This window comes from Bidens hawaiensis, unplaced genomic scaffold, assembly GCF_021521415.1.
Source record: "Bidens hawaiensis isolate Kalapana, Puna unplaced genomic scaffold, B.hawaiensis_p1.1 tig00007028_1, whole genome shotgun sequence".
Classification (NCBI taxonomy): Eukaryota; Viridiplantae; Streptophyta; class Magnoliopsida; order Asterales; family Asteraceae; genus Bidens; species Bidens hawaiensis.
In genome coordinates this window covers 712,978-725,312 of record NW_027491480.1, presented here as the reverse complement: position 1 = coordinate 725,312, position 12,335 = coordinate 712,978, and the positions used below count along the sequence as shown (strand labels likewise).

General features: G+C 32.9%; 1 protein-coding gene across 1 annotated transcript; it reads right to left on the bottom strand.

Moving 5' to 3' along the window:
• Positions 1-7,081: 7,081 nt before the first annotated feature.
• LOC143634139 (zeatin O-glucosyltransferase-like) lies at positions 7,082-9,477 on the bottom strand. Its single transcript, XM_077102298.1, has 2 exons — positions 8,706-9,477; positions 7,082-7,888 (listed from the first exon to the last, which is right to left on the bottom strand). The coding sequence occupies exons 1-2, from the start codon at positions 9,443-9,445 to the stop codon at positions 7,216-7,218; spliced, it is 1,413 nt and encodes a 470-aa protein (XP_076958413.1). The 5' UTR covers positions 9,446-9,477; the 3' UTR covers positions 7,082-7,215.
• Positions 9,478-12,335: the final 2,858 nt, after the last annotated feature.

Genomic DNA, 12,335 nt, shown 5'->3' with positions numbered 1-12,335 from the left:
GAGCAGCTGTCATTTTGTGTCAATGTGTTGTATTTGTGGTGATGAGTTTTGACACAAACGCACAAACAGGATACACTTGTATGTCTAGTCGGTAGTCGACATAGATTCCATTTTCTAATTCAAGCTTGAAAGTTTCAAGTGCTTTCTAAATTAGAAACATTTGAAGTGGTCTGTTTTATATGTTTGTCTATTGCAAAAGTTACTTGATTAATTTGATTGAAAAGCCATTTTCATTTTTGGTTTAATTTTCAAGAGTAGAAAAAAACAATGTAATTAATTTATATACCTTGTAAATGAGTGGACATACTTGATTTAGGCACACACATTTAGGGTATAAACGAGCCAATCTAATATGATATTGAGCTGACTTGTTTAAATGATAAGAGCTCGAACTTAATTTCGACTTGTTTGGAGCTCATTTTCTAAAACTTGAGGTCGAGTACTAAGTACATTTTCAATTCAGACAGACTTCATTTAATATTTATATACGTTTTATAGATTATATATATAGTTTTTATTCATAACATAATTTAATTACTTTTATCGTAGCTTTTTATGTGATAGTAATTAAATATTATATTGTTGGATGTAACTTAAAATTGGATCCTCGTTAGCCCAAGTTTGATGCATGGCACGCCAGTAGGGGGCAAATGAGCCGAACCAAGCTTGCGTTCGAGCTTGACTAGGCTCGAGCTCGGCTTGCTCAATTTTTATAGAGCTCAAGCTTGGCTCGTTTCGATCTTTATTTTTAAAGCTCGAACTCGGCTTGTTTACTGTTTATTAATATTTTTTTTATATATTTATAATTATTTTTATATACTCTTATTTAATTATAATTTTATATATAACATAGTATATATTATTTGGTTATTTTTCATAACATTATATATATATATATATATATATATATATATAATAAAAGATAAATTATATAAATGCCACGCTTGTTTAGACTCGTGAGCCAGCTCGAGCTCGACAAGTGAAACTCGGGCTCAGGCTTATTTATTAAACAAGCTTATTCTCGATCATGATTTTTCACGAATCAATATGGAGAGTAGCTCAACTCTTTTGCATCCCTAAGCATGTGCATGAAGATTTAAATTTAAGTTTTGAATAAAAGAGTCGTTTAGGTCAAGATGAGTGTCCTGTTTTTTTTTCCTTATTTTTCATTATGTTTGTTTCTTCTCAGACTAGTTTGTTTGTTCATTTCAATGTAATCGCAAATTTCTTTCTTTCAATCAATAAACGAGTTAATCTTTAGAATATGCTTGTGAGTTTCCTTGTGTTTGTCATTTGATCATCAACATTGTGGCATTAGAGCGCAGGGTTATGAGATTCGAGTAGAGTAAAAGATCATTCAAAATAAGTTATGGAAGAAAAGTTGCAGGCTTCAACTATAAATTAAGTTATATCGATGTTCAAGGGCGAAGGCTATATATGAGCACTGGAGCATTCATATGAAAACGATCCTGAAGTCACAAGAAATGTGGGAGCTGTATGATGCCTGTGTTATTGTGACCGGTAATGATCATTCCAAACATCATGAATCTAAAAAAGAAGACGCCAAAGCAATGGCATTTATCCATTAAGGGATAAATAAGTTGCTGTCTTCTCGTATTGCAGCCGCTAACACCTTTACGGAGACGTGGGCTCCTTTTCGCTTAGACTTCCAAGGTGATTCTCAAGTTTAGGCAATGACGTCACACCCCAACCTAACGACGGAACATGCCGGGATGCGACAATATTTGTATCATAACTCAAAGACACTATAATAATAAAAAGTGTCAATATCAAATTTATTTTATTCAGATCAAAGTGCACAAAGTATTTAAAACAAAAGAAATTGCAACAATTGATTTATCTTTTATTTATTATCCTAAAGTCCAAATTAAATTCTTCACTTCAATTCACTTCGTATAATAACCTACATGATGCATAAAAATAATTTTTCAACAACACATGTTGAGCGAGTAACCACGGTTTAGTATAATAATAATAATAACAATAATAATAATAATAATGAGAAATAAACAATTCATCGCGTTGGTGAATAGCATCAATTAACACAAACAAATAAATGTGTCTTTTCAACATGTCACTAGATTTTGGATATGTTTACTCGGATAATTTCGTAGAAACTAAACAAATGTGTCTTTTCGAACATGCCACTAGATTCGGACATGTCTACTCGGACGGCGTTTGATCATACTATTAGGACGAGGATGAGGATGAGATATCAGTCAACCATCAAAGAAATAAACACCTAAACCATTTAGCAATCAATAATTAATCGAGCAATATCACACAACGCAATTAATGGAATTGTGTTTGAGTGAAATAATATAACAAATAGTAGTTTTTAGTACGCATAATGCCGCCAAAACAAAATAAAGAAAAAGGCTATGTGATTACTCACATTCTTAAATAAATGTTGTAACTGGAAGACGAGTAAAGCGGATTAGTTAGTTCCACTAGAAATCTTGATGATATGTCCTAATTTTGAAATGTAAAACACAATAAATATCTAACCGTAATAAGCGAACGAGACACAAGATAACGGGTTTATAATGGATTTGGGATCGATAAGGCGTTAAATATATATCTTTATAAAGCTGAGTTAAAAATGAAGACAATTAAAATAGTACATTAGGTTAATATATATATATATATATATAAACAAAATCACACACAAACACACACACACACATTCATATAACGAATCGTTAAACTAGAGTTGTTTTAAAAGTTTAATGGGATTCGGTTCGTTAACGAGTTTAAATAATATTTGTTTTTTAATATGGTTAAGATGTAAATTAATTAATTTCAAATAATAGAAACAATAAAAAAAGAAAAAAGAAAAGGAGTCGGGCCAACTGGTGCTCGAACCTACGCCTCGGCCGGTTCTGTGACTTAAAAATATTTCGCCAGCCATCTGGGCCGGTGTACGTCTCACACGTTTATCTTATGAAACATTCAATTTAAAGTATATATTCACAAATTAAATCCAAATCAAGTATAAGCCCTAATTCGATAATCTCGAATTGCATGTTTTTCACTCTCAATTATTCAAAATTGACAGAGGGGTTTATTGGAGGATGCAAAACCGATCAAGAACCCTATAACAATTACCTCTATCAAGGCCAAAATGAATGAGAACAACTAATTAGGATTTTTCAAATAGAACTCGTACTTGAACTTGATTCAACCGGCCTTCTGAGTTAAAATTGATATTGGGATTAGTTTCGTGATGCTATGAGGACTGTGTGGGTCGATTTATGTCACACCCCAACCTAAGGCGAAAATGTCAGGACGTGAGCTGATTGTTCACAGCTCAAAGGTACTATCATAAAATAAAATGACAATATCTATTTAGTTAATTATTTCATAAAAAGTGCACACAATATCCAAACATAACAAATAATCCAAATAAGTAAATATAATCCAAACATAAATTTAAATATAAATTGTCTTCAATTATTCTCTAAGGTCCTTTCTAGATGTCGAAACTTCAATCTTCAAATCAATCGATAACCTGCATATGCGTAGAAAATACAATAAAGTTTGTCAATATAAAGTTGAGTGAGATTATCACCAGTTTTGCAATGATCTAAGTAATAAATTGCGGTAAATAAATCAAACCATGAGCAAATAAGGTGTCAATTGACCATTGCCAAGCGAATCGAGCGTTGGTTACCATGAGCAAGTAATAAGACCATTGCCATGCGAGCAATGGGCAACACAGATTCCTCAATACTATGCTCCACAACTTAAGTACAATTTGTTGTCTATGGGTAACTAATGAAGATGGGATATGCATCACCCGTTGAAGGTGAGGCATGCACTATCGTTCACAAAGAAAGAGAACTAATTAATGAAGGTCAGGCTAGTTTAGAATAACATGTTCCTAGCTTCTTGAAGCATCCAAATCTCATATTGAGGTTAGAAATGAGGATAGTGCATCAATGATATGACATGGTAGACATGAACAACTTCACTATAATGGGTTGCAACAACTGAATGAAAAAGGTATATATGGTCTTTGGTTTTGCCAAAGATCAACACGTTTGATACTTGTGAAGGTTGTGTGATAGAGAAACAAACGAAGTAGATGTTTCATAATAACATTTGGAGGGTTTCTTGCAAGCTTGCATTAATTCACACTATGTTTGTTGACCTATGCAAGCCAACATTTCGGGTGGTAAGAGGTTCTATCTAATCATTATTGATGATCTAAAATAGATGACAATATCCTCACACATCTTTCATGTTTTATAAATAAGTTTTTTAATTAAAGTTTATTAGCATTTATTATGTCTACATTGTCTTTCTATATTATCTACTAGGTTAGTAACATGTGTATACACGGGCTGAATAAAGAATATAGTATCAATAATAAAGATGTTTATATACAATTCAATGGTACGAAATGATAACTTTAGTTTTAAAATGGTAAAATAAATCAAGAATCAAGCCAAGTTTAACTAAATTTTCACAGAAGACAAATTCTGGGTATTTAAATGTACACACGCTCGAAAAAAAGACCTTTAATAGTTTAGGCATATGCTAGTTGTTTTACGCAAATCAAATGGATCTTTATAATAATAATATTTTGAAATAAAGTATCTAAAAATTAGTTTATAATACGTAATAAATAAATAAACATTAAACATTTTTTTTATTTCTGGAAATAACCTTTATATGAGAGTTAATGAAAATTTAATTTGAAATTTTAAAAATAATAATAAATGTAGCATATTAAATTTAATAGATTTAAATATGGTTTAATTTTTAAAATAGCTTATGTGTTATTTTATATGAATACTTTAAAAAGATAACATGAGTCCATGTAGTCTTGCTTTAATATATTACTAAGTTATCCAAAAACATATATGTTGAAATTACAATTAATAAAAATACAACAAAGCATACATTAACACCTTTTCTTTTAAGTTTCTTACAAGAACATGGTTCTGGATTTAGGTCAACTCACATTCTCAAAAGGTGGGGTATTAGCCATACCCTCCATATATCATTGCCCCCACCCAATCACCAGCACTAGAAAATGACGATTGTTATTTATTTAGGGAAAATTCTCGTAATAATTATTTTTTAAAATGCTTTTTCAAATTTGTCCATCTTTTACAAAGAATTTTTTAAATGTTCATTAAAAAAAAGATGGAACGGATTTTTAATAATATGAGACGGCTAGTTCGTAGAGCCAATGAAAAACAAACATGCGCCCATAAAGCTGATGCCGTGACTGGTTCGTGAAGACAATCTAAGCGCCAACAAAGTAGTTGGTCCGACGACTGCATTCATGTATATGTCAGGCCGACTTGATCATGAGCATGGGGACTAGATCACAACTGACTAGATCGTGTTGTTAAAAACACGGGCCGACTAATAAATTTTGTTGGACGACTAGATCATATCAAATGAAGATTTTGAAAAAACGTTATAAAAAATTAGGGACGACTAGATCGTGAACATGCCGACTAGATCATGATACAAAAAAACGGGGACTACTAAATCATGATAAAATAAACCGGAACGGCTAGATCATGATACAAAAACCAAATGACTAGATTATCATTTTAAAAATCATGTTAAAATGGTTTGTAAATGATTTTAGTCACGGGTGTATAGTTAAAAAATCATTTTAAAAAATGAAAAAAATACTAACCGTATACTATAAATAGGCAATAATCGGATAGATAATATGAACCATCAAAATATACCCAAAGTCAATATTCTTGCAAAATTTCTACCAGATTTGTAAAAAAAAAAAAAACTAACAAAACCACGTCTAGATTCCGGAAAACATTTTGCAAGGATATTGGTTTTGGGTATATTTTGGTGGTACATATTATCTATCTTGATTCTTGCCTATTTATAGTATAAATGTTAGTATTTTTTTCAATTTTTAAAATGATTGTTTTACTATACACCCGTGACTAAAACCATTTTAAAATGATAATATTGTTGACGTCCCAGTTTTTTTGTATCATGATCTAGTCGGCATATTCACGATCTAGTCGTCCCTAATTTATGATAATGCTTTTTCAAAATCTTTATTAGATATGATCTAGTCGTCCAATAAAATTTACTAGTCGATAAATGTTTTTAACAACGTGATCTAGTCGGTTGTGATCTAGTAGACGTTTTCACGATCTAGTCAGCATGTTCATATTCTAGTTGGCCCGACATAGACATGAATGTAGTTGTCAGGCCGACTGCTTTGTTGGCGCTTAGATTGTCTTCACGAACCAGTCGATATGTCAACTTTATGGACACGTGTTCGTTTTTCATTGGCTCTACGAATAGTCGTCTTAAATTATTAAAAAGTCGTCCCGCCTTTTTCTTAATGAACATTTTGAGAATTCTTTGTAAAAGATGGACAAATTTGAAAAACCTTTCTTTATAATGGTTATTATGGGAATTTTCCCCTTCATTAATTATCGACCTATGTGAGCAACTTGTTTATGCAAGTATATAGGTCTCTACCCTTCGCGTTACGTCGGTGCTGCGGCGTTTCATAACGTTAACAGCAATAAACCACATAAAGTAAATGTACATAATAGAATTAACACTCGTATAACTTATGATATTACAAGCATATTTTAAGCATATTTAATCGGTTGGTTAAACTTACACAGTACATCTGTAAGTCAACCCGAATTCGATGAGTATTGGGTTACAACAACAAAATTAAACCGCAAAATAAATTCGTCAATGCCAAAACAATACCTACATAATTAAAACAAAAGACAAAGTGAACCAAAAAAAAAATCCTACACGTTGCCTTAAAGAGCTAATGCGAATTTGATCGGTCCTAAAAAATAACATGAAAGCCTTAAAAGTTAACATAAAATAATTTAAAGCAAATAAACTATTAAAACAAAAAATGGACCAACCAAGTTCCACCACGCCAAGCCATGCTATTTAATACTATTTATAATTATAATACAATTTTATTTAATAAAATATCATTAACACAACCTTTTACATTACTTACGTAAAGACACACATGTTGAAAATACAATTTAAAATAAACAACAAAACATACATTACACTTTTCTTTTAAATTTCTTTCAAGAATATCGTTATTGACTTTGTGACAACTCACACGTTGAGGTATCAACATGATCCGCTATATAATATATATGTCCCCACCCCAACCACAAACACACCAGAAAGTGACGACTGCTATTTCATTTATTTTCGGCTTATGTGAGCAACGAACGATTCTAGTTCCATTTGAGTAATGCCGCCGTCTTTTACCGATTTTCTTACTTGGCGGCCCATCACCACGGCTCTTTTCCTTATCTCTTCCCCTTCCTTTGACCCCATCAATCTCCTCACTGACTTCTCCACCGTTTCTGCCACCACCACTTGCTCTCTTCGGCCCCAATCTTTCACAAAAAGCCCTACTTTAAGAACTTTGGTTACCAACACCGCGTTGTTTGGTTGGTCAGAGTGCATGGGCCATGCAGCTATTGGCACACCCATTGACAAGCTTTCAATACAGGAATTCCATCCACAATGACTCATAAACCCACCAATTGATGGGTGTGCTAGTATGTCTAACTGTGGGGCCCATTCTCGGATTACCAAGCCTCGATCTTTGACACGGTTTTCAAACCCTATTGGGAGGTCATCATGAATAATATTGACTTTTTCAAGATCTCCTCTATCCGCCTCTCTCACCACCCACATGAACTTTTGTTCGCTCTTTTCTAACCCGATGGCAATCTCGATGATTTGTTGTTTTGAGAATGAAGTGGTTGTTCCAAAAGAAACAAAGATCACACTATTGGACGCTTGTTTATCTAGCCACTTTAGACATTGTTCGACTGGTCCCCCATCTTTACCTGAGAATTTTGACTCACTGACAGAAGTACAATGTTAGTTAATGGTTTTATAAACGTGTGAAATAAATAAATGTACACGTGCATAATTACATCACTACTAATAAAATATGACGGATAAAACAACGACGAAAATGTCTGAACATTTCCGACACAATGGGGCAAAAAGACCCTAATAGCGACAATACACCTACAAAATACTGACAAAAATCAAAGCCCTATCTATATAATGTGTTGGAAAATTCCAACCCTTTTTCTATCCAAAATAAGTAAAACCTAATTCTTGTTAAAAATTTTGACGATTATCGACAACTTGTTCAAAAATTTCTTCTAGTAAAATTTGTGACGGAACAATTTTTCATAAATTTGTTTTCGAGAATATTACATAACTACCATAAGTTTATGTAAATATATTTAATATATTAGAAAACTATGTAATAGTTTAAACAAACTTAAATAAAATTTACAATACACACAAACACCTCCCAATATGTCCGTATAGGGCTATACGGGACGTATTGGGTCCCCCAGTATGACCCAATATGTCTCTTATAGCTCTATATAGGACATATTCGAGGGGTGTTTTAACAAAAAAGAAGGGTGTCTCTAGAATTCCCCAAAATGTAGCCTTCCTAATGTGCTGGAAAATGTTTCTTAGGATAATTTGTGTCGCATAATGTTTCCTAGGACAAGTGTTTTGACCCAATCAATTTTATTGAAAGTGTTGTTAAAGACAAACACAATTCTATTTATTTGTGTGGTCAGAAACGAAACAAATTTTTAGTAGGATTTTAAACCAAAAAAATGTTAAAATTATAGTTATTCTTTTTCACGTACCTTTGTATGTTCACAGGATTAAAAGGTCCAAGAGCCCAAAGTTTCTTGTTTGTCTTTCTTGCTTCGGTTTCAAGTAGGTCCAAGATTGGTTGTTCGACCACTCTACACGTGTTGTAGATTCGACCCGAGCTAAGTTTCGCATACTCGTGTTGACTTGAGATAAATTTCTTAAACTCGGAAGTGAAGCAACCCTCGAACGATAGTTCATCTTTTGAAAGATCACGCGGTTGAACTAGATTTCTTGTTTGTTCTCCAACTTTTTCTGAAGTGTATAAAGCAATGGAGAAAGCCGAGACGCTATGAAAAGTGTAAGATTCGGCATTTGGGAGAGAAACAAAGTCTTGACAGACGGATCCCATAAGGGAGTCATGAATAACAACGAGACGATGGGTAGTGGGAGAGAGTTTACGAAGGAGCGAACTGACTGGACGACGGAGATGAGTGGCCGCTTCACATAAAGGTTGAAGATGTGAAGGGAATTTGTGGGTCGCGTTGCAATTGGGAGGTGGAGATGCAAAAGATGGGACAGGTAGGTCATGGAAGAAAATAGTGGAGATGGTGCTAGGGTTCCACCCTTGAAGCCGGAGCTTGGCTTGGCGGGCTTGGACCGTGGTGCACACGAAGTGGACGGGGACGTTGTGGGCGGAGACATGGTGGGAGAGGTGGAGGAGTTGGTTTATGTGGCCTTGTAATGGAAATGCAACCATGACAACCACAACAGAATTTTTGTGAGCAACCATTTTTGGCGTCACACTATGTGTTTTTTGTATAATGTTTTGAGTAGTTTACAAGTGGATTGGGATAGAGAGATTGGCAGTTTATTTAACAAATCAAAAGTTGTCAAGTTCTTGCCATGTGGATGTTTAAAAATGATAGGAAATCACATGTTATTTATAGTCACATGCATGCCATGACGTATAAGGTGTATTGTTTAAGTTTAAATTAAATTTTATTTATTTTTTAGAATGAAGACTTTTTCGTATTTAGGTTATTACGCTCTTCAAATTTTGGGAGCTTCGGCGTCCTACTCTGGTCAGACTATGTTTAAATACTTAAATTAAATTGTATAAAAGTTTTTGAATTCTTCTTAGGTATATTGGATTTTAATAATCCAAACTTTGGCCTATTGGCCTGCATTAATCCTAACTTAAGAAATTCCATAGGTTAATTTCAACTTTCTTTCTATTGGCCTCCATCGAACCATTTTCTAATAGAGACTAACCTGATTAGTTTTAGGGCAAAAAATTGTCATTTTTCCAATTTGAGAGGGACAAATGAAAAGAGTAAATAAACTTTAAAACCAACCATCGTCGCCGCCGCTGCCTCCATTGGCTCTACCGTCACCTTCGTCGCCACCTTTGCCGTCGATGCCACCGCCGCCACCATCGTCACCTCCGCCGCCGTGTTGATTATAGGTTTATGGGAGTGTTTGAAAATTTATATTATTATTTATTATTAATTAATATATATAGTAATGAAAAAATAAATAAATAATACATATTATATAATATTATTTTTATATTTTTTTTAATTACAAATATATAAAAACTCATTAATGAATGGTAAACAAGCTGAACTCGAGCCTGAAAAACCAATCATGAGCCGAGCTCGAGCTTTAGAAATAAAGATACAAGCAATTCGAGCTCGAGCTCGTCTCGGCTCGTTTGCATCCTAAGTTAGAGATAAAAGTAAATTCGGTTTATAACGAACAAAAGTTTTTTTACCCCATCAACCTGAAGAAATGGCATATTTTGTCTTAAAACTAACTGGATTAGTCTTCGTTAGGAAAAGGCTTAGTGGAGGCTAATATGGTGAAAGTTGGGATTAACATAGAGAATTTCTTAAGTTGAAATTAATAATGACCAAAATACCAAAGTTTGAACTATTAAAATTTAATATCCCTTCTTAAATTTATCAATCTAACAAGAATTTAATTTTCAACTTAAATTAAATCCTTGTATTTTCGAGTTTATGATAAACAGGGGATTCTAACGAATACAACATTAACTGGAATATAAAAAAGAAATTTTTATTAATTTGTGATCTATTATCCTAGTGTTAGTTTTTCTTTACTTTTATAATTGTAATGTAAAATAACAACTTATTAATTAATAATATGGTAAATTTATTCTCTATTGTATTATCTTTATGTTATCATTTTCTAATGAATTTTAACTGTTTATATATTATCATTTCTAGAAACTTGTGTAGCATAATAACCAAAATAATAACAAATATTTTTTTAATAGCGTTTGGATCCATCGCCAATACCTGAGTGAACCTTTATGAGACGGGATGTCAACCGTCCATACTGATTTTGACGCTCCATGCCTGACTCCCTCAAAAACACTATCAAGGAGGAAACCCACCACTGTGAGAAAACCCCCCTAAGTTAGGTTTCAAACCTAAGACCTCTAGGATCCTAAAACTTAACCATCACCCCCATGCCATTGAGCCAGTAGGCCAATGGCATACTATTGCTTATTAGCGTATTTCTTAGTAATAGTATTGCCAATGGCATAATAACAAACATAGCATAACTTATTAATGTACTGCTTCTTTAATCATTTTAAGCTATGCTTCCTTTAAACATATGTTAGTTTATTGTTTTTTATACTATACTTAATTATTAAATATTATTTTATTTATCAACATAACTCATATAGTATACGAGTCTCAAGCTATTATTAGACTTAAATGTAACAAAATATGAAAATTAGAACAATTGTGCAAATATTTATTATTAAGAAAATAAAGTCCCTGGTTCAAGGTGGGATCAGTTTGCAGGCAAAAAAACACATGCTAAAATGTGAATGTACGAAAGTATTCAAATTACGACTAGAGTGATCAATCATCATTTGGTAACTGCGCCCTATATGCAATTCTTGAAGCATATAAAGTTGGTTTTGACCCCAAATTGACATTATTCATGCATTAAATAATTTAGGTGCATCATAAATGATATCCAGAATTTGTATGTTACTTTTAATAATTAAAACTTTGAATTCTTGGTGTATCTAGAATTAATAATGAATTTGCTAGAATTACACTTGAAATGATTTTCATGAAAATCAAAGTTCAATTATTAGAAATATGGGTTCTTTAAAATGAAACTGGTCTATATATGCACCCCAATATAATAGTTTTAAGTGATCAAATAACATAAGTGTTAAGCTCATATGGAAGGTGATCAAACACAAATTTATGAATACATAAAGAAAGGTAATCAGCTCCATTTGTCTTTAAAAGTTAGAAGGTTAAGAGGAAAATGGGGCGGGTGCGCGGTTATTCTGACCGAGTTTTGGATGTTGTGGAGAAATTTGAAATGAACGGCATTTAACGGGACTAAATGCTTCGATGTATGGGGGTGATGGAAGAGATAAAGGTGGTAGAATTCCTATGGTTTAAACATAGATCGGATCATTCGTCCCTTACATGGGAACATTGGCTTAGGTGTGAAGTAGGGTAATGTCTGTATGGTTTTGATTTGTGTACGTTGGTGTATTGTCTTGTTTTGCATTTGGTTTCTCTAGCTGCTTGCTAGAAGTTTTTTAATAAATATTTGCCTTATAAGAAACGAAAGAATGAAAGTTGTAAGTTTATGTTAAAATTAAGTTAAAGGAGCTTAAA

Bases quoted from the DNA above. Each gene is read 5' to 3' on its own strand.
- LOC143634139 (XM_077102298.1), bottom strand. From the start codon at position 9,445: ATGGTTGCTCACAAAAATTCTGTTGTGGTTGTCATGGTTGCATTTCCA. The intron at 7,889-8,705 runs GTACGTGAAAAA...TACTTCTGTCAG, and splicing joins AATCCTGTGAACATACAAAG to TGAGTCAAAATTCTCAGGTA.